Here is a 24,948-nt window from a genome sequence, read left to right on the forward strand (position 1 = left end):
TATTAATTATTGAAAATTATAGATGATAAATATCATATTATAATGTACAGTATTTACTTCTGAATTTGTCTCAGTTATTTTTTTTATATAAATAGTTGTGAACGATCACGAGGAATTTTTTTGGAATACTTGTTTTGTTTTTTTTAAGCTGGTCAAATTAGCCACGTTCTATATCGTACCTAATTATATCAAAGGTTAAGTTAGGTCTTAGTACTGATTAATACATTATCAATTTATTTTTGTGGGATAGTTTTCATTTTTTATTAAAATATGCAAACATTATCTGAGCCTTTTTTTAAATCAATTTCAAGTTAATACACTGGTTTCATAACAGTTTACTGTCTAACGTGACTCCTAAGTGTCATTAAAGATTTAACTTCTGCTTCTATTTTTCATTGCTTAGATAGCAACTCCATTTTGTAAAGTACTCAAATCTTTTTCTCAAAGTTTCTTTAAGTATATTTATTAGCGATTGTATCAATTCGATAAGCAAAGAACTATTATAAGAAAGAAGTAAGCAAAGAAATATTAACATTTTCGAATGGTCATTTATGAATAAATTGAATACTATTGGTCTTAAGCAGGATCCTTGTGGGAATAGTATGGCTTTCCAGAATTAGCAACTTAAAAAAAAAAGAATTAACTCTTCTCCTTTTTTTTTTTACAAACAGTATGGAATATTCTGCAGCGTATTCCATACAAGAAAAAAATCGTCACCAATGTGCATCTAGTTTACGCAAACGAAATAAAAGTTTTCCGAGTAGACTAAATGCATACGTGGAACTGAGTGAGGTACGTTCAACTTTTGCTGAAAATAATTAGAATTTATTAGCGTCAGGTAAGTTTTAATTAACTTTGCTTCAAATAAAGTAGCTTACTGGGGTTGGTTAAATCAGCCAACTTCACCACACACTACTTATGTTCGTACTAAACTTTTCAAGTTCTAATAATTTAATTGGTATTTTATCATAAAATACTCAATTTTCTCATCATACGGGACGTAATATTGTTTTAAATTACAAAATTACTAGGATAAATAAATTAATAATTATTAAAATTGATAAAAAACAGAAATAATAAATACAAAGAAAAATAGTACATTAAAACAAATAAATAAGTACCTAAAAATATTGCTATTAAATTTTTAGAATATACAAAAATATTAGCGACGAAAATGTAAAATCTAATATCATAATTCAAAAATATGTTATATAAAAACTGAATACATTACAAATTATTTTACCTATAAGTATAAGTAAGTAAAAGTATTATAACTTGCTAAAATTATTGTTGTTGTATACTAATTAATCTCTTGTGGGTTGATACAGTAATGAAGTAAAAATATTATTAATAAATAATTGCTAAAATGCTATCATCAGTAGATTTAAAATAAAATTCTGTTCTTTTAGAACATTTGATTAAAATTTTTGTGATCTAATCTATTTTATTCTGTAGTTGAATTCTATCACAAAGTCTTTTACTTTCAAAAATATGTAATAACTACCATTATTACTTTCCAATGTATTTAATAACTAAAATTATTACTTTTATCATATACAATCCCTGAAATATTATGAAATGAATTTAAACAAATGTTTGTTACATTATAATTTTGAACATAAATTATTTTTGTTTTTTTTACTGTCAATTGTAGATAATAACTAAAATTATTGCTTTTGAATGTATACAATCAATTAGTTTTTTTTTTTTTTTAAATTAATATTTTGAAACATATAGATGTTTGTATTTCATGATTTTCAATATATATATATTTCAACTCAATATATTTATTAAAACGTATTTTATGAAATTTTCTGAGAATAGACCACACGATTATAAAATGGAGGGTGTATCATACTATTATTATGTGTTACACAGGGAACACTTTTGAACATGCTTTTCCTTGTATTGTATATATCTTATAATTGCTGTTAAGTAATTTTCATCCTGCTTTGAAGCTTCTTTAAGATATTTACTTAACTATGCTCCTATCCTCGCTGATATAGTTATCTTCCAAATTATAAAATGATATTTTATGTTATGAAATTTAATTGTTTTATAAGGATTGAACTTATTCTTTTTAAGATAGTTTCTTTTTTATTTATACAATAATAATCCAAGCACGAATGTTTATCCCCTTACCTCTATAATTTTGGGATTTTGATCTGATTAACTTTCGGACATCACAGTGGGAGTATTGTTCCCTTCTCTTGAGAGTATTGTTAAGTTTCTAAGATTCTCCATTTTTCTCTAGCCCAGTAGACTGTGGAATTCCCGATGAAATGATGTTTATTTTATTTTCATTTCTTATACAAAATATTCAAAAACATTTTCATATCAGTAAAATTTAAATCCAATGCTTTAAATCGTATAGAAACTAAAACGATTTTTTTTCTCGATAAATTCTCATTTACTTCCATGATTGCCCTGTAGCGAAACATTTATTGATATGAACCATTAAGCTCATATAAGAACGTCAAATACTAAAATTTTTTTTAACCACGCTCAAAGCTCTACTTCAAATAATAACGGAGATAATCCAGAGATTACATCAAAATCATGATTTTGTATAATTTACAGTAGGCCGATATTTTTAGGCCAAGAAAGATTTTCATTATTATCGTTTATTATTTATATATCTTATAATTAAAACATAAACTAACAGAAATTGCACCAAAATAAGGAAAAAATCAAACACTTAATTCTACTTACTGCTACTGAAATTTGGATTTGAAATGTTCACCAATATAAAGTGGTTTAAAAATTTTATTTTCTATAAGAAAGCGTTATTAAGTAACTAATATTAATTTCCAAAGCTCCATAGTAATTCTACCATAAAATCATGACAAGCTTCTGTTCTTAAAATTTCTCAGTCAACAGTAAAACTCATTAATTTTTACCTGTTTCAGATCTTTAAAAAAAATAATGTAGCAAACGGTATTCCTATGACTTTATTTTTTCATAAATTATTTTATTGATTTAAATTTATATTATTGTTATCGTTTACATTTTGTTTTCTTCTACCTTTAGTTTAGTCTGTATATACGGTATGAGTTTGGCCAGCTTATAAAAAATATATATATATATATATATATTCCAATCAGACGAACATACAAATAAGATATAAACTGTACAACTAAAATAGTTTAATAACTTTAACCAATTAAACCAGGTTCGAAAAATGTATGGAGTATTAGATAAAACAGTTGTAAGGATTAGTTAAACAGTTTTCCGAAGTCTGACGAAGACTGGAAAAAAATCTTGGTTTAAATTATATCATCCCGGGATTGCTTTACAAACTCCGTAAATTCCTTCCTCCTACATATTGTCTCAACATCTGTTCCTTTTTTACTAATAGATAATTCTAAGTAAACCACAATGGTTCTTATTCATCCCTCTATTTCCAATCCGCTGGCGTTCCTCAAGGTAGTATCCTCGGTCCCATTCTCTACACCGTCTATACATACACCGACATCCCAACAACTCCTAACACTATCCTTACCACGTATGCTGATGACACATGTGCGCTCACAGTTAGTAATAACCCTTTGATTGCATACCAAACTCTCCAGTCCCATATCACAACCCTCGAAGAATGGTGTCGAAATTGGAGATTAAAAATAAATTCCAACAAATCCCATCAAATCACATTTACTCTTCGTCGTAAACCTGCCGACTGCCCTACAGTATACTTTAATAATAATGTTGATCTCACCGCAACAGATCCGCTGCCTTGGACTACATCTGGACAAACGACTAACCTGAAATCCTCACAGAAGTCTGAAAAGACAGAAAACTGCACGTCTATTTCGACTATTATAGCACTTACTAGAGAAACTGTCTAAACTTCCAAGTCATAACAAAAGACTGATGAACATGATCAAGGCCAATCTGGATATACGGAGTTGAGCTTTGGAGCTCCAGTAAACCTTCGAATTCCTCTCCTATCCAATCCTTACAACCCAAACTCCTTCGTAAAATCCTCAATGTTCCTTATTTTGTCACAAATAAAATCATGTATAAAGACCTTAATATACATAAGACCTATGTAACCGATCTAGACTGAACCAGATATCATTCCTTCCACTATAAACTCCCTAACCATCCAAAACCACTGGTTTCTAACCTTGCTTCCACTTCCATTCTTGAAAATCCTCCGTGGCGCCTGAAAATAAGATGGCCACGAGACCTGATCATGTAAAACATCATCAGAGTGGAACTACTACCAACTAAGTGGAACTACTACCATTAGAGTGGAACTAGAGACTACCAATGGGTAGTTTCTCTAAACGCCTGTATCACTCCAATTTAACTGAGATCAAATTTACTAAATGTATTATAATGTACAGTTGTAAATAACAATAAATAAATAAATATGAAAAAATTATGTTTGTTTATTTTGAAACTACATAGAACGATATTTTGGATATTAAACAAATTCTTAGCACTTTGTTCAGTTGTTGCGAAATAATTCAAAATTATGGGATTAACAGAATAGTTTATCTGGATATTCTTTAAAATCGAAATTTTTATCCCAATCCCTTACTACATTAATACAACAAATTCAAACAGTGTTAAGGTTCCTTACCATTCTAGTTTCTATAAAACTAAAATTTTCAAGTAATAAATGAATATTTCAGTTATTATTTGATATAAAGAATCGAAATTTTATTATTAAAAAATAAAAATAAAAAATTATATTTCTTATAAATTTGTGTTATATTTTTTGGATTGTAAATCCTAGTGTCTACTCGTTTCAAACAGTAAGAAGTTTGGTGCAAGGACGAGAGCCTATTGTCAAGCATCAATCCTAATCAGGAAAGATTAGGAGTGCAAATGAGGGCCCGACCACTGGCCTCTTAGCTTTAAGTTCAAGTTAGTCGAGTCCTGCTTAGGGATGCCCCTGTAATTTGTTAAGGCTCACCGCAGGCTGGGGGCTTCATCAGTCTCCGCTTCCTAAATAAGTTGAGGTTACTTCAACACCCGGGTTCTTGTTAGGGTGGATGAAAATCGTTCTGTACAAATGTATTGACACTTTGTTTTACTAGAAATTTTTTATTACATTTCCTCCCTCTCCCTCAAAGAAAAAAAAAGACAATTATGTTCCATACCTTTGTTCCATTCTATAGATTCACTTTTGTCAAAAAATGATTATTCGAAAAAAAATAATGCGTCTGAAACGTGGCTTAACTTACATTACTTTCGATTCTTCTTAGGTTCAATCGACTAATTATTTAAATAAAAAAACAACTTCGTCTGAGAGAGTGGATCAAAATCTTTAAAAATGTATTAATTTTGTACATTCCTAAGTTAGTATCACATTCTTGTACTTCACACAATGAATGACGGTTTCATGTTTTTTTTTATTTTACATCAAGTGGATTGCAATAATTGTTTAGTGAAGAAACTTAATTCAACATTATTATTTAGTATTCATTATATCAAGAGCAAGAAGCTGTTCCATCTGTGGGCAAGCCAACTCAGCTTCAAAAAAATACTGTTTCTTGATTGAATAAGACAATAGAAAATCTGAGCTCAGAATTAGATCATTTTGTTGGAGGGAATCTCAGCAGAGGGAGTGAAAAGAGAAGGATAAAAAAATAAGATATTCAGTTCAAAGAGAACTTGAAATGATATAGGACGGTCACTCCCTGACGGTCTTAGTTGTGCGGGTCAAATCGGGAAGGATTGTCTTTTTTTATGTTTTGATCTCCTCTTGTGAGATTGTGACAGGTCGTTCGACCTACTTAATCACTATAATTGTGTTTGAAAAGACAGATCAGTAAGGCTACCATAGAGGGCCGGAAACGAGGGATTCACGCTGTTTTCAAATTTCAGGCGCTTTTTAAATATTCTTCGATTAAACTATCATAAAGTCTCCTCTTCCCGTTTTAAGCAAATATTTCAAAAGTGATATAGGACCGTCAATTCCTGAAAAAAAAACTCCCTGGCGGTTTTAGTGGGACGGGTCCGGCCTCAAAGGATTACCTTTTTTGTGTTATGACCTACTCTTGTGAGATTGTGACAATTCTTACATCGACCAACCTACTTGGATTGCCTTACATTGCATACCCTTACAACCCACCTGTTCATCTTCCCAAATAAAATTGTATTCTTTATCAATATTAATTTCATCTAGTCACCAAAATTTAGTAATCACTTCAACGAAGAATTGTGATATATTTGGCATAACCCTATACATTTTTTTTACGATATAAGCAAGAATTATAAGACTCGTTTTTAATTATTATGCTTAATTCATTCCACCTCCTTAATTTTAGAGCCCATATCACTCATTTTAAGACAAAATATCGGTGATTTTATTAATATTGACAATGTCTCCATAGGGAGGGATTATCAGAAATAAACAATAATAATATTTGAATTTTTGCTGTTCTTTTTTTTTTTAATGTTTTTGAAGAAAATTAATTCCACTGAGAACCACCACCGTTGGTTTGACGCAATAGAAGTAACTTCTCGTAGGGTTTGCCTCGCTCAAAAGGTAAAGTTCAAAACAGAGCTTTCTGTCAGCTTTCCATCCTTCCTTAATTGAGGCTTGGTTGATGAACAACCCGTAGACAAGATTTAGTAATTAATAATCCACTAATTAATAATCAATAAACTGAATTAAATAGTTATTCTGGGAATCTCTCTATTGGAAATTCCATGAACTTAGGTTAAAACACAATACTTAAATTTAATTAAGTCTGCTTATAAAGTTTAATCACCACAGTTTACTTCAATATTACAAAGAAAGGGTCGGATTAAAGTGTTCAAGTGACATTTCTTTTATCCTGGCACTACAGGATAGGAAAAAAATATAAACTATTATCAGTACATAGGAAAATCCCTCATCTTTACAAAACTGTCACTCGATCACTTTCACCTTTAAACCAATGATATATCGCTTTAAGATTCTACTCTATCATTCGTAAAAGTATAACCATTACTCGGCCAGTATTTATTGTTATACCGTATAAATAGAAAAAAATGGCTGACCGTAGAACGCTCCTCCGGGAAGCTCATAAGAAAGAATTATTGGCCCTTGTGGTGTCTTGGTAAATAATGGCACTGTGTCCATTTTGCTAAAATGGATATATGTATTTATCGAAGCAATAAAATCATCCATGAACAATATATAATTAAAAAATTATGTGATCTATTTAAATTTAAAAAATAAATAAATAATCATATGTAATAATAATAATAAAACAACTATATTGTGGTGACGGTTCGAGATTTAATTATTTCCCTACAATAAACAATTTTATTTAAATGAACTTTCTTAAATTAAGTAATTAAATAATAAAATGTACAGAATACAAATTAGAATTTGTAAATATATAACTGAGTTTTCTACATTATTTCATACTATATATGTTAAAAGGATGTATAAAATTACACTTGAAAATCAAGATAGCGATTTTGATTATTAAGATAATGTTTTATCTGATGTAAATTAATAACAAGTATAATGCAATTTCATTAATTGTAAAACTTTATAGTGTGAAAATAAGACGAATTAATAAATAAATTAGTTTTGTCAGCAATTGTCATTTACAATATTAGATACCACAGTGATTTATGTATCGCATTAAAACATTGAAAATCCGAATAAATCAAAAACTCAGTCTTTATACTACTTAAAAAAAAATATGAAATCTTTCAATTTTTTTTTTCTCCACAAAAATAAATAAAATCTTATTCATAATTCATAAAATTCATAGATGAATTGCCTCCCATAGGAAATCTACCCTGTTATCACTTCTAATTTATTAATCAATCAATCTTCCTACATTCATACAATACGTTTATATATGGTGTTATTAGTTTATACTTTAAAGATTATAATTATTGTACTATTGAAGATAGGGTGATAAAACATAACTATCTTTACCGATAAAAATGGCAATGAAGCTGTATTGACCTGGCCAAAAAAATTATTTTATTTATTTATTTTATAATTATATATTTTCGGGGAGAAATATGATGTTACATTGTGTATATCTGTAGTTATAAACCTAGAAGACTAGATATGTATAATTAGTTTTTTTGTTTCGTTTATTTATTGTTATTTACAACTGTGTAACATATATACAACAAGTAAATTTTCTGTAGGGGAGATAGTGACATGATACAAACATATGGAAAATCTACCCATTGATAGAACTCCAAAATTTAAAATTAAATGATTTTATATAAAATTGATATTAATAATTTAAAAATAATAGGAACTTCAAGATATCGTAGTTCAATTGCAATTGCAAATGTAGCAATTAATTAATGAAGATAAAAAAAAAAATGAAAGAATTCAATGTTAAATAAACATAAATTTCAGAGAATGGTAAGTATTTTTAATGCATTCTCAAAATTTTAGATTTTTTATAAAGTAGATGTTAAAAAATATTGAATTAGTTAACAATTTATTAAATATTTGGTAGTAAAAGCAATATGACGATGGTCGGACTGTAACGATCCCCGCTTCCCACACCGTTTATGAAATATGGCCGAGCTAGCACCAAACCTACACCGTATATCTTCCAAATATTGTTCTGGCATTTTAAGCTAAAGCTTGCTTTTGCAGTAATATTGGCAATTACTCTAATTTTCACAATCGAAGTATTTTGAGGACCAATGAATCTGTATGACCAAAAATGTAGGAAATTTGGAATATGGAATTCGACAGCCGTAAAATTGTATCTTTTTTTAAATGGTTTGATTTCTATTAAGATCTTAAATTAAAAACATATAAAATATACTTATGTTATGAAACTGTCTAAATATGAAATGCCTTACAATATGCTCACGAACCTTCACGATTTTCCGAGTGACTTAGAGGATAGAATAAATCTCTCTTAGCAGATGAAAAATAACTCTTTTATCACAGCGTTCTCGTAAATAGTTACTTTAGGACATTAATCAAAAACTCTTGTAGAAAGGAAAAGTTGAAACATTGAATAGCTCTTGCCCGCAGCACTCCAGATAATACAATTATTTTCCTCTGGAATTTCTAGGAAAGTAAAGACATTCCATAAAATATAACGTTATAAATGTTGGTCATTCCTAAATAAGTCTTCTTGCAAATAATCATTACAATATATATATGACATTAATAAAACCCTTGCATTTGTAGAATTTTATTTTATTTTATTTTTTTTTTACAAATTAAATTAAACTTCTTTTAAAGGAACCCTACGGAAAATCCCTTTTAATAGAAATTTTATTAAGGGTCTGACCAACAAAACATAGATTTAATGCATTTGAACTTCTCTGAAGCGAAGCCACCGGACGCGAACACCAGATTTGCCCTCTGTCAGCTCTTTTTGCTCCTCTATAAGGGAAACATATCATAAAACATGCTATGAACAAACTCAAGATTTCAGAATTAAATTTGTCCAATCTAGACCGAACCAGATATCACTCCTTCCTTGCTTCCTCTTCCTGACAATCCTCCCAGGTGCCTGAAAAGAAGATGGCCACGAGACCTGCTAATCTAAAACATCATTAGTATGCTATCAATGGTTAGTTTCTCTAGACGGCTGTAACACTACAATTTAAATAAGATCAAATTAACTAAATGTATTATAATGTACAGTTGTAAATAACAATAAATAATTAAATAAGTTAAAAAAAAAAATTGTGGTTCACTTATCCCGGTAAAAAGTCATTATTATGAAATGCTGTTTTTTTCCCTAATATATTAGTACAAACAATTTAAAAAAAACTAATACATAAATGATTTTAAAGAAATGAATAAATAAGTTATAACACAAATAAATAGGTTAAGAAGCTAAGCAAAAAAAAATTAATATCAGAGCTAATTTCCATGTAGGTGATGATGTTTAATGCCCAGGGATACTAAAATAATATTTTCCTCCAATGACACCTAGCTCTTTTAAGAAACTCTAATTATAAGTTCTACTTGGTATTGTTCTGCGTGATTCAAACCAGGGTCCTCTCTCAGGGAACTCTCACTCTCCGAAAGTCTCGCAGAAATATTCTTTAAGAAAAGGGTTGCATTTTTTTGCAAATTTTCTTCTTTTCCCTCTCCACTGGACACACCTAATCGAGGTCAATTTCAAAGCCATGCCTCCTTTTTTAGGGATCCGTCTGTGACAATACTCAACACCACGTTAAGCAAGCGAGTAGTTGGGAACTATACTTCCCAAGGAACTTCTTCTTCTTTGACCCTGTGTTGTCGGCGTGTTATGAGAAGGGAGTTGTTAGGCCATTTTCCCGGCACGTGGGCTGGTGTTTCAGACTCCCAGCCACATTTGCAAGAGAAAGACCCAACTTCTTCCTGCTATCCATTGGCTTCTGGGACTCCACACAGGGGTGCATAATTAATATTTAGTTTCAGGGCGTTCGCCAATTCTGACCCCGAGAGTACCTGCTTTCGGTGTCTCTTTGAAATGGCGTACACCTATACCCTACCAACTGCAATTGACTTATTCTTTGAAAGCATTCTCTCACAGCGGCTGCCGTAGAGCTTTCACACTTAGGTAGGCCTAATCCTATACCAATCTTTCAGCATATTCCGCGATTTCGTAGTTGAATGCAGACTAGAATAGGGCATCCGAAACATTCAACAGTCGCTTAAGTATTTACTCGTACATAAATATTTACCTTATCTTGATGGAAACCGCCATATATTAGTCAAAATATCATCCGATGAGGTTTCAGTTATATATAAGTTTCATTTAATTAGATGTTTTATCATACATATACTTCCAAGTATCCTTCCTAATTTTTTTATCTCATTGACCGATACCCATTTACCATGATTATCTATCTATAATTAAATTTTTCAGATAACGCACTGGTATCCTTGGTTGGTAGAACCCTGATGGTTAACCCAAGGAAGATCAAAAGTGATACCAAATGGATACTTGAATGTCGCAAGGACAAGAAGAAAGCCTCCAAGACAATCCAACTCAAGCTGATACCGACCATGGTCCACCTCCCTGTAGTCCCAAACCCCAGCAAGAGGATTGTCAAATCAATAACCAAGGTACGTTAGATAAGTATCTTATCATCTCTGGGTCAATCATTACGAAATGGTCCAAAATAAAATAAGTTTGTCGCTTGCAATTTTTTTTTTTAATATTTTTTATTTTGAGGTAAATTTGTAATTTGAGAAAAATTACGTATTTAAGGTAGATAATTACGATTATATACGGTTTGGAATGTTACTGTAACCTTTTTGCTAAAATTGAATTGTCGAAAGAGCCAATTTATCTCATTTAATTTACACGTTGTAACAATTTTATTGAAAACACTTCTAACAATTCTGATTACATTCATTACATCAGTGAGCAACTAAACTCTCTTTAATATAAAATAGATTATAATCTATTCCTGTGTTAGACATAATTGATCAGTACAAGTTTTTTAACTTGTAGTTATTAATGAAAACAAATAATCAGGAAATAATTATGTTGAACTATATTATATTGGAACCAACTTGAATGCATTACATATGTTTTGCCAAAATAACTTTTATGCAACCTGAATGAATTTGGAGAAACTTCTATCTAATAAAACCAACAGGAGAGGAAATGTCATGTTGTTCTAAGTTCTATACCCAGTGGCAGTAAAGTTCTAAACGGATTCCGAATTTCCTCTCTGAGTTCAGGTTTCGTTGTTGATTTACTGAGGTAGGTAAACAGGACTGCAGAAAATAATTTAATTCATTATTAATAAAGGTCACACTAATAGTTTAAAGTAATTGTTACGAATATTTAATATTATTACTATAAATTTAAATATATTCGATTAAGCGGTAATTTACATTTATTTATCAAAGGTAATATTTTATTATTTTCATTTTAAATATTAATCTGACTGTATGTTACTTCTGTGGTATGAAGAATTCCAAAAATCAATAAAAAAACCAAATAAAAAAATTTTTATCACAATACTTGAGTATATTTAGACTAAATCTTTGAAAATACCTACAGAGATATACTAGAAGTCACAGTATACTTGTCAAAATATATATGATCAAAGGAACTTTCAGTACAAATCGTTTGAAAATTTAAATTATACGTTCGTAACGATAGCTGCTGAACTTATCCATGTACACCAGTTTTACTATTCAAGATTTCGTTTGGTAATTTTTTGAGAAACAGGTGTGGATGAAATTTTAAACTTAGAAGATAAAATATTATAAAATTGTAATTTCAAGAAAGGAGGAAATTCCCTTAATGTCCGTTAGCACGGTTTTTAGGAGATATTCCAGTTTAGATTTTCATTGTTATGTATAATTTATGTTATAATGAATAAATTAATATGTTTTCAATTATGAAATTTAAACATTAGAATTCATATTAGATGTTGTTCGAAGTAATTTCCTTCAGCATTAAGCCAGAATCGGCATCTACCTACAGAGCTACAGTGCCCAAAAATGACTTACATGATAGAACCAGAGCTCAAGAGTAGAAAAAAGGCAGTTATTTCACCCCAATTTTTGATTACTTAATTGAAAACTATGTATAATTACTAGTCAAAATTGATGAGTCTGCCAAGTATAGGTGGGGGAATTATAAATGGCGGCTGTTTCAAAATCTAAAAAAATGATTAATTTTTTACTCAGAGCTCTCTATCTTTAAAACTACTAACAACAACAGAAAATTTAAGAGGGCATCATTTAAAGTAGAGTAAATTTGCTAAAATTTAAGCTCTAATAGAGCTATTTACGTTTAATAGTTCTCGAGATATAGCTTTTTAAAAAGCAACATTTCTTAAAAAATCTACTGAAAGATTAGTAATTAGTGAATTTATTTTGAAAAATCTATATCTAAGCATAGATATAAATATTTCAGAAAATATTCTCTTCTCTAAATAATGTTCTTTTAGATTTTCTAGTGTTGTTGGTAGTTTTTAAGATATAGAGCTCCTAATGAAAAATTAATCTTTTTTTAAGGTTTTGAAACAGCCGCCATTTTTTATTCCCCCGCCTATACTTGGCAGACTCATCAGTTTTTACTAGTAATTATACACAGTTCTCATTAAAGTAATCAAAAATTTGGGTGAAATAACTGCCTTTTTTACTTCCCGGCTCTTGTAATATGAAACCCTCAAAACAATAACACATATCCATTCCTGTTTGGCCAAAGCTACTGTAGAAGAAAAATGCAGTGGCTGTCTTAATACTTTAGATAGTAAGTTGAAGCTTAAATTAATTTTTTTATTATAACCTAAATAATTGATTACAATGAAAATCTTTAGATGCGAATATCTTATAAAAACATACCTTCATAGGGAATGTTTTTCTTATTTTGAGATCCTTAATTCATATTTTCGTTTAGTTATGACACCGTGAAACACCCAGTATATGTGTTTATACATAGAGGATAAAACTTGTATAAATTTTTATTACTATATAGTTTCGTATAAAAAATATGGATTTAATGTAGTCTAAAATATTTTCTTCATTTTTTTAAAATGATAATTGATAAGTAATTAAATTATTATAATTTATCCCTGTTATCAGAGTCGAAAAATAATCTCTTAAAAAAAATCTACCTAGATTGTAGACAAAATCGCCTGTATTTATTCATCGTTATTTGCCGTTATAAAGCACTATTTAGGACCATAGAGCCTAGCAAAGAAACATCAATCTAGAATATAAGTTTCAGAAATGAGATTTTCCCAAAAGATTGAGGAGAAAACAAGAGGCTAAGTCTAAAATACCAGTACTAGCTTGAAACTTGCTGTTTTACCAGCCAATGATGTAATAAAGCGGAATCGACTGAGACAACTCTGATATCTCTCACGGATAGAACCTAAAAGAGCTTCGTGGCGAAGCAGAGGGAAAACGAGAAAAAGATACGACCTAGAACTAAATGACATTACGAATAAAAAGAAAACTTCTAGAAAAGAGGACATTAATAGAATAACAGAAAGTAAATAGTGGGAAACGAATTTGGCTAGATAACGTTCTTCAGATTTCCTCCTCACACTGCATAAGCCGTTCAAAGAAAATTGTATATGATGTTTATGATGAAGTCTCATTTCTCTAACAAGTAAAATATCAATAAATAAATATATTTTAATCCTTTTCTCTCACTCTCTTTATTCTTCTCCTTTGTTTGCGTTACGGCCACGAGGTCGCTGTCAACTACACCCTTTTTCTTTTCTTTTCATTTTTAATATTCATTTATTGCTATTTACAACTGTACATAATAATACATTCAGTAAATCTGATCTAAGTTAAATTGGAGTGTTACAGGCGTGTAGAGAAACTATACATTGGTAGCACTCTAATGACATTTTACATTAGCTGGTCCCGTGCCCATCTTCTTTTCAGGCGCCACGGAGGATTGTCAGGAATGAAAGAGGATGCAAGATTAGAAACTAGGGGGTTTGAGTGGTTAGAGAGTTTATAATGGAAGGAGTGATATCGGGCTAGATCGGTTACGTAGGAAACATTAAGGACTTTAAGTATGATTTTATTTGTGACAAAGTAAGGAGCATTGAGTATTTTACGGATTTTGGATTGTAAGGTTTGAATACGAGAGGAATTCGAAGGTTTAGTGGAGCCCCAAAGCTCAACTCCATATGTCCAGATTGGCCTTATTAAAGTCATGTAGATCAGTCTTTTGTAATGAGTTGGAAGTTTAGACCGTTTGTCTAGTAAGTGCTGTAATAGTCGAAATCGACGTGTAGTTGTCTTTTCAGTCTTGTGTGAAGATTCTAGGCTAATCGTTTGTCCAAATGTAGTCCAAGGTCCAAGGTAGATCTGTTCGACAAGGGTAAGAGTAACATCACTAAATGAAACTGCAGGGCAGTCAGTAGGTTTACGACGAAGGGTAAAGGTGATTTGATGGGATTTGTTGGAATTTATCTTAATCCTCCAATTACGACACCATTCTTCGAGGGCTGTGGGATGGAGATTTTGGAATACGATTAATGGGTTATTATTAACAGCGAGCACACATGTGTCATCGGCATACGTAGTTAGGATATTGGTTGGAATGTCAGCTGTATAAACGGTGTAGAGGATGGGACCGAGAATACTACCTTGAGGAACACTAGCGGACTGAGAATAGAGGGATGAATAGGAACCATTGTGGTTTGCTTGAAAAAATATATCAATGAGAAAGTATGTAGGAGGTAGGAATTTACGGAGTTTGTAAAGCAGTCCCGGGTGCCAGACTCGATGAAAAGCCTAACAACACTCTTAAAATTGATTTTCTGAGTTGCAATTTTTTTTTCATATAGTATCAACTATGCCTAAGACGATTATTAACATTTATATTCTTATTTCCCCACTTCAAATATTCCACTATTTTCTTATTTACACGACACACAAATTTACAATTTATAAGAGTGAATTTATATGTTATATAATACCGTGTGTTGCGTAAATGAGAATATTTGTAAGTGGTAAAATAAGAATAATCGTATTGGGCATTCGTAGTCAACAAAATGAAAACTTTAAAATTATAAGAGAATTAATTTTAAGACTCTCCTTGAAAATGGTCTGAGGATCGAAACGTTGGATAAGAATAAACAAGTAAAAAGAGCCCAAAGATGATCATGTTTTTTATTTAAGTTACTTACACTTAAAACAAAAAAATAATATGTTATATATTAATAACAAGAATTCGGGTTCGATAATGTGTCGTAGATGATTATTTTCTGTTAAACTGTAGTGGTGAGTAAACCCTGTGGGGTCGGAGGCCTTTTGGGGTTCACCGAGCCTCATAAAGTGGGTAACCTTCATTGGGAAAAATAAAATAAAATAATAAACAGATAAATAAAATGGTCTGAAAGAATCATGTCAATCAACAGTAAAAGTTAAAATTGTTATACTATTTTTTATAAATTATAGTTTCCTAAAAAAAAAAAAATAAAATAAAAAAAATAGTTATAACAAAAAAATTATGGTAGTTTGAATTATATTTAGAACATGTCAAGATAAGGAAGTATGAACTTAATAAGCTAAAATGAATATCCTAAATATTTAAAATATCCATACCAAATACCGTAGAGAAAGAAAACGCAGATAAAATATTTCATATTGTATGAAGTTATAAGCTCTCTTATCTCTCCAATATTTTAGATGCAATGTGAAAGTATTTCTCAATCTCTAAGGGAATTTCTGACAATATCGGAAATGGGCTATTACCTCCAAGACCAATTGACGCGCGATGAGAGCATAAATCTTGAAAATAATCCTCCTTTCTACATTATGGGAGTAAATTTAATGTTTTAGTTGACTTCATAAATCTATTAGTTGAAATTGCCGGATTTATTAATCATATATTAATAATAAATTTATTATTTATTTTTATTGTTATTAGTCGGTATTTTTAACTGGGTGAGGCAAGCGAGTTAATATTTCAACTTGAAACTTTGGAATTACGAGATATTTACTATTTAATTCCAATCTAAGATAGTGGCTCTTTTAATAGTTCTATGTTTGTGAATTCTCTTTGAACTTGAATTTAAATTTTTTTTTTTTTTTTTTTTTTTTTTTTTTAAGCTTCAGAGTTATTCACTCAAATATTTTTTTCTTTTGCTATTATTATAAAATTGCTCATATAAAATGAAAATTAAACTTAAATTACCCCTGAATTGACTTCTTCTAAGAGTAATATATAGTGGGTAAAATAATTAGAGCAGATTAAGGTATATTACTTGTATAATTTACATTTTTATGTTTACTTAAAAATAAACATAATGGTATAGTACTTAATAGAATAATCCACAAAAAAGATGTAATTCTACGCGATAAAAACCCTTTGTATTTAGGTAAATATAAAAAATAAACATAAAATCACAAGTAATTTTGTCTTATTTTACTAATAAAAATTGAAAAATAAGATTTTTTGTTTTTTAAATGTGTCTTTAGGAATAGAGTATTTACATAGTTATATCGCTTACCGCCTGGTGTTGATGGTAGATATTATTTGTCAAACAATTTAATAAAAAAAATAAAAAAATTCTTCTTTCTTTTTCCTTTATATTCAACCGCACTGATGACACTGGCAGGATTATCCCTAGTCCCTAAACAATCTTTCAATAAATCTTTTTTTCATTTAATTTTTAAAAATACTTTATAAAATAATAACTTTTTTTAGAACTAAAAATATCACTATGCTTAAATTTTAGGACATTTTTGAGTATCTGCCTTAACTAGTGCACATTCATAGTATATTTATAATATAAATGCAAAAAAAAATAAATAAAATCACGAGTATTAAAAATAAATAAATTATATATAATCTACTTGCAGACCCGGCAATCCTTTGCTATAGCTAGATGTGAGGATGAATATATACTGAATTAATGCAAAAGAAAGTTAATATCAATTGTTGAATTTATTTAAAATTAAACATTTACGTGTACACTATTTCTATGATTTGGCTATATGAATTGCTTTTTGAATACACAATATTTTTACTAATTCCAATCGTCATTATACAAGCAATATTAAAAGCTTAAAATTTAATTCGTCGGCAGTAATATTTTTTCTTATATTATATTATATTATCCTAGTGACATAAAAGAAATTCGGAGGTTGTTGGGGGCTCTAAATTATTACAGCAGGTTTGTTCCAGAAAGAGACATATTGATCGACACATAACAGCCATTAAAAACATTTGCGCTTTCTGAGCACGCCAAAAACGCCTAATTTTGCTAATAACTTTTTTTTTACTAGAGAAATTGGAATAGTCAACCTTCTCAGGAAAATCTTAGAAGTTAAATCTAAAAATGTTTAATGTTGGTTAAAAAAGCCAAAATTTAGGTTTGCATTACAAGTTATGAACCATTAAATGAACAATGGTCACCAGAAGAAAAAAAAAATCATCCGAATACGTAAATCAAGTTGAAAATTTTCTAATTTTAAATTTCTTTGAAAAATTGTATTTAACGGTTTCGGAGGAGGCCAAAAACGAATATGATTTTCTCTTCCCTAAAAATAATTTGGGTGACCTATTTAATTCTTAAAAATTATGTGTTCATAATTTTTGATGAATATAATATCGTTTAATGGGATCAGTAATATTTTTTATCTTATACTTCACATAGTAACAAATCGATTGGAAAGTTCTAACCATGAATAAATGTATACTTTCTGAACTACGTACACAAATTCCTTAATTTTGCTAGTAACGTTTTTAGAGAAACCAGAATAGACACATAACCTTCAAGGAAAAATCCTGAACATTTAACAAAAAGCCTCATCAAAATCGGATGTTGGGCAGTGCGTCAAATATGAACTAACAAATATTGATTATTAGATAAGTTATAGTCATGGTTATAGTTATAGTTCTGGTCTTTCAAGTAATGAGGTCGAAGCAGTACTCCAAAAGTTCCCTATCTCCAATCATATACCACGTCAATGGTAATGAAAGCTAGTGAAGGCTGATGAAGGACGAATTACTCATTGGCGCACGCTTCAAGAGGGTAAGCCCAGACAATTATGGTGACTGATGACTCTAAAAGTCATGTTTCACGAAGGGTTTCGGGGTCACTGCAGTTTTAATCTCCAAGAATATTATATAGAAGAATGGAACAAGGCATTGACTCACCCGAGGGATTATCATAAGAAATGATTTGTTGATATGAACTAATTTTTTTCATAACTATTTCTTTCTTATATATCTACCAATTTTTTTATTTAAGTTTTATCATCTTTATGTTTTCCATCTTCCATTCATAAATTTGTGACCCACAATACCTGGAGTTGTATTGGAATTTGCCGTTATTATAAAAAAAGGGATATGATATCTCAATTTCTCGGATGAATACCGATGTAGAGGAAGACTCGGTTTCTACATGGGATGGTTAGTTTCCATTTTAAATATATTTTAAGTAACGTCTGGCAGTTAAAAAAGTCCGAACGAAGGAAGTGAAGTGGGAAAGGTCTTCCTACTTACCAGATTGTAAGTTCCTTATGGATCTGATGCACCTTATCACATCCTTAAAGGGGAGAAATAAATTGGAGCGATAGAAAGTAAGTCCTATATTTTCATAAGAAGTAGCAGGTGATTAGTCATGATTTTTTTAAATATAATAGTATTCAAAATTACATTAACTTTGTATGCTCTATAATATTTTGTATCTTGATTACTTTAATTTTATTTAAACTATCATTATCTTTTATGTTGCAGGGCTCACACCTCCTCCTCACTTGGATGGTTGTGAAGACAGGTACCAAAGCCGTCTGGTTACCACCACCAAACTGGGAAGTACCTCACGTTATCAAGCTCATCAAGTATGACTTCAGGACTGGACTTGTCAACGCCACGCTGCTTCTTATGAGTAAGCATTATACTTCTCATTAAATGGCTATCATAACAAAATCTAATAACTCTATTTTTTTTTTAGATTTAATGAATTATTTCAAAATATATTTATTAACGATAAGTTTGTATGAATTAAATTAAAATCCGCGTTTTACCGCTACAACCCATGAAGGATCAAGGGTGCAATACTTTGCAAGGAAGTACTGTTACTAGACTAGCGCTTGTGCAAGGAGGTAATTTGGTCAGAATCACGCTCTACCGCCAGATTTTTACCCAATTGAGGTTACCCAATTTTTGAGGTTGGGTGACCCCAGAAGTGCTCGAGAACCCACATGGTTGACACACGGCTACAGTGTGTAATTTTCTACTCAGCCAGATTCCAATCCATATCCTTGGAGTTAGTAGCATCGAGCCTTATCACAGCACTGTGGTCTAAATAATTCTACATAAAATGCATCTGTAAATAATTTTAAAAATTGATTTCTACACACAGAAGCGCGTTTCTGGTGTTTGCAAAACTCTTTCTAATCAGCTAATTAATTTAATAAAGTAACGATTTAGGTCTTTTTTCTAACCTATAATTCTTAAATAGTGCATGTTAGCAAAAATACTATGGCATAAGAAATTAAAGTATATTAAATTGTGCTTTGAACGATTACATACGCAAACATGAAAAAGTAAAACCAAACGTTTTTCTTTGAAGCTGTTGCACGTAGTGATATTTTCCTACACTTATGACTAACCTAATATATACATTGTAACTATTTATTTTCTGAATGATGGTGGCTTTTAATTTTATTATAGTTTTGAATAGGTTGATTTAATTTACATAATCTAATACGAATAATTATTTCACATAAAAGTATATTAAACCAAAAATATTTTAATATATTCAAATAACTACTTGTCCTAATAAAAATAACTCACTAAATCTTCTAAAGAAGGCTGTAGATTCTAACGTAGCTCACATTTTTCAGAGGGATGCGGACTAACCATAACGTAACTCAAGTGACCTCCAGTGGAATTTCACTGGGCTTCATATTTATTTGTCCAAGTATATATGAATATTATATTTACAAGATATCCAGAATATGTTTAGTATGCTTGATTTTAAGAAGAAAAATAATTTAAATTTATACATTTTTTTTTATTTTAAAGATGCGGGGATGTTAGAATTTAAAAAAAAAATGTGGTGAAAAAAAAAATCGACAGATGTGAAACTTCTGGAAATAACATAGTATTAAATTTTAATAATGATAATACATTCTTTATAGCTTAATACAGAAAATATTAATTCCAGAATAGTAATAATTAGAATAAACTAGCCATATCCTAAGTCAATTCTAGTAGGATATTTTTAAAATTGTAATAAGAGCTCACACAATCGGACAGGTACTCCTGAGATTGTTAAGCTCCTCCTCTCCTATTACAATAAAAATATTTCCCTGCTGGAATTTACTGGCGTTGTCCCCCCCAACCACTTCCGTTTTACATCTCGTCATGAAATCAATTTACCACCATGAAACCAATTTATTTTTATTGAGTTGTACAACATAAGTAAAGAAATTTTACTTCAAAAACATCAAAAATATATTGAAGATTATAGATGCACTCTATATGACAAAATATTATAAACACAAAACTTATGCAATAAGCATGAATATAAATTATGCAGTTATTATAAACAAATAAAAGATACAATAGTCTCTAATTAATCAAACATATTCCTATAAAATGAAATAAACATTAGAAAAAAATAAATTAATAGTATAGTTTTGGAATACTACCATAGCTTCTCCACATAGAACAAGAGCCCAAGAGGAGAAAAAAGGCAGTTATCTCACCACAATTTTTGATTACTTAATTGAAAACTAGGTATAATTATTAGTTAAAATTGATGAGTCTGCCAAGTATAGGTATGGGAAATAAAAAATGGGAGCTGTTTCAAAGCGATAAAAAAAACTAATTTTTCATTCGGAGCTCTATATCTTAAAAATTAGGAACAAAACAAGAAAACCTAAGCGAGTGTCATTTAAAGAAGAGTAAATTTTCTCAAATATGAGCCGTAATTGAGTTATTTACGTTAAATAGTTTTCGAGATACAGCTTTTTAAAAAGCAACATTTCATAAAAATGTTGTATGGGACGTACCAAAAGATCAGTAGTTAGTAACTATTTTATAGTAAATTTAACTAGCTTTAATTTGAGTGCTAGCATATATCTGTACTTCCAATAGTTTCTGAAACAAAGTTTTTCATAAATCAAACGTATTGTCTGAGCAACTATAAATCAATTTATTTTAGCAAATATCATGAAAGCTACTTTTCCTACGAAGGTAAAGGTCATTAACTTCTTTATAGTCCATTAAACTAGCTTTAATTTAAGTGCTAATAGACATCTCTACGTCACATAGTTCCTGAGATATAGATTTCTCAAAATAAATTAATTAACTACTAATCTTTCAGTAGATTTTTAAGAAATTTTGCTATTTAAAAAGCTATATCCTGAGAACCATTGGACGTATTAGTGCTGATATTTCATATAGAGCTCCGAATGAAAAATTAATGTTTTTTAAGGTTTTGAAACATGCGCCATTTTCTATTCCCCCTACCTATACTTGGTAGACTCATCAGTTTTGACTAGTAATTATGTCTAATTTTCATTAAAGTAATCAAAAATTGGGGTGAGATAACTGCTTTTTTTTCTTCCCGGCACTTGTACTAACAAGTCTGTATCATGCCATTGTAACAATAATATCATATTAACTAACATGTATTTTTATATAATACAGTTGTAAATATCAATAAATAATTAGAAAAAGATATATAGCTTAAAAACGAGGAAATATTCTAAGTAATAATATAACATAGCAGTTGACAGGAGGCTTTAAAAAGATATAAGTTACAAAGTAGAGTCCAGCCAGTTCAGTGAGTTAGAGCGAAACCAAAATACTTTCAAGTAGTACACATTATAAAATATTTTAACTAAGGATGAAGTATATTACTATGGATAAACATAAAAATAACAGTTTTTTTTATATAATGTTCTTTTTATAATATCACTAATGTTATACAGTTAAATATAAGGACAAAAAGGAGCTTTTACAAAAATATTTTTACTAATTATTAGGGGTGAGCCAGAAAATGAACGAAATTGGGAAAAAAATATTTATTTTAGGTTTTTTAGATTCATGAAGCGTCTTCTCAGTTAGAAATGTTACAAGAAGGAAGCTGTTTTATTTCAACATCTCGAGTAGATGGAGTTTTAAAAGGGTGTCAACAACTTAGCGAACTCTATAGTTGAAGCCATAGAGAAAGAAAAAACAATGTGTGAGTGGGGTCATCCATGTTCGAAATGGAAAAATCATGTGTAATAATAATAAAAATAATAATAATAATCATTATTTATTCTGGGATTGATCCTTTTTGAATAATATACAGGCGTCAAAATTAGAGCCTTGGAGTAAAGTTGAAATCACAAAATTGAAATAAGAAAAAAAAAAAAAAAACAATGAATTCGAAGAGATATAAATAAACAATAATAATTAGCAGGCTATATAAAATAATGATAGAACAAATAAAATAAAACCACATGTCATATCATAAAACATAAAATGACTTCTAATAATAAATAAAAAGAAAAAAAATGATAAAAAATCAAATACAATTAAACTAAAAAATTATAAATAAAAAGATACAATTTCTGCTAATGTATATATTTACAATTATAAACGAAAATCTGAGACATAAAATACAGAAAATATATAGTTTTCTTGAAACTTTCAATTGTTATTCTTCCGAAATTAGGTGGACAGAAGGTATTCGAAGATACGGGATTTGAAGATTGGAAGGTTATTAGAACTACAAAGAAAGGAGGGAATAGAATTCCATAGAGAAAAGGAACGGATGAGGAAAGATCTACCAAAGGCTACGGTTCAATGGGCAGTTACATATAATTCTAAAAGGCCGTGAGCAGGTATTGCGGGAATGCACTGAGGACTTAAATTGAAGGATATCAAAGATGTACAATGGACGGCGGGATTGGATAACTTGATAAAGGAAGGAAGCAAGAAAATTTTTACGACGGAAAGAGGGGTAAAGCCACTTCATTTCTTCATAAAATCGGATGACAAAAGCGTCCTTGGGGACCCCAAAGGCCAGTGGATTTAATTAAACCATCAATGTTCTCATTGAAAGCACAGATAAAAACATTTTGATGATATTTATTTTTCAACAAACTAAATTTTATAAAATCTTTGCTCCTAGCAGTATCGTAAAATATTTATCATGTTTTTGAGGTTGAAAAATAATTACTTAAAGCCTAAAAAAAAAAATTCGAAAAACAGGAAACTTTTTTTAATAATAATTATAATTTAAAGACTAACATATGTTAAGGTCAATATTTATGATGTAAAGATATTGTAAGAAAAGTTTTATGAACCCTTTTCTGAAACTGAAAACGTTTTAAACCCCAACACAAAGTGTAATTTAACACTTCTGATAGGACTAAAATACCATGCAAATGAAATGCAGGTTTGATATTTTTTGTACTTCAGTGGTAAAAAATAAAATATATTATAAATAATAAATATTAAAATTTATCTGACAAATATGTTTTTAAAATAATTAAAAACTTTTTTCTTTTTTGTTTAGCTGCGTTTTCTTCTATTTTTATTCATTCATCACAATGATGATGTTATATTATACCAACAGTGGCAAAGACAACCAATTAAGCCTTAAAAATATTTTTTTTTTAGATAGAAAATAGTTTTTGTTGAGGATTTATAAAACAAACTGACACAATCAATGGTAATAAGTATAAGCTTTTTAAGTATTTATTACAAATATAGAGGCTGAACAAAAAAAAACATAAGAAGTGAAGAAATTATGATATCAATAATACTAACAAAAAATAAATGAAAACAATATTAATAAATTAATCACAAATATGATTGATGCCTATATATTTAAAAGTATTTAGTCAATATAATAAACACTTATTAAATGATAACATAATAATTCATACACAAGATAATGATTGGTTTTCATTAAAGATAATATAAATGTATCTACTCATTTCCACTTATATAAAATATTTACATTCCACATTGGGAACCACGAACCAAGCTTTGTCACTATGTGGAAGTGAACATCTTCACATTAACAATGTTTCAATCACTTGTCTTTTATGGGATAGAAATTTGTAAACTACTACCAGATATTTCCTTAAATAGATATTTCTTGTAAATCTATATTCATGACTAAATACAATTCAGAGTATTATACCATCCCAATAAAATTAAAAATTCTACACAAAGAGCATTTAAGGTTTGATATTTATATGCATTGGATCTTTTTCTTTTTTTTTTACGAATATTATATAGCTCGTTAACAGAAAGGATTGAGAAAAGACGAGTTTTATTTCCTTATATGTCAACTTTGAATGGACTACTTCGGTCATATCTCAAGTTCCTTTATGGGGTACAAAGATTCCATCTCTTTCGTTTCCGGTTACTTCGAGCAGTATACTTGACATATGAAGAATTAGGAACCCTTAAAGAAAAATACGTAGAACGTTTCCCTATTTTCGTCTTTCCACAATGACAAAATTACGCACTTAGAGGTGTAGTCTTAACAGTGTTTTGAATTTATTTTTAAATGATATTTTCTTTTCATTTTTAATTTACG

The 24,948-nt window shown here is 29.6% G+C and overlaps 1 protein-coding gene across 1 annotated transcript in view; it reads left to right on the plus strand.

The window, feature by feature from the left end:
* Positions 1–10,815: 10,815 nt before the first annotated feature.
* Positions 10,816–24,948, plus strand: part of Ret (Ret oncogene) — a gene marked incomplete in the record, with an annotated part of 98,871 nt that continues 84,738 nt past the window's right edge. Inside the window, 2 exon segments of the mRNA XM_067047260.1 lie at positions 10,816–11,011; positions 19,128–19,278. Of these exon segments, the coding sequence (XP_066903361.1) occupies positions 10,847–11,011; positions 19,128–19,278 (316 nt within the window).

Source organism: Halyomorpha halys, unplaced genomic scaffold (genome assembly GCF_000696795.3).
Source record: "Halyomorpha halys isolate HHAL.00 unplaced genomic scaffold, Hhal_1.1 Scaffold479.1, whole genome shotgun sequence".
Taxonomy (NCBI): Eukaryota; Metazoa; Arthropoda; class Insecta; order Hemiptera; family Pentatomidae; genus Halyomorpha; species Halyomorpha halys.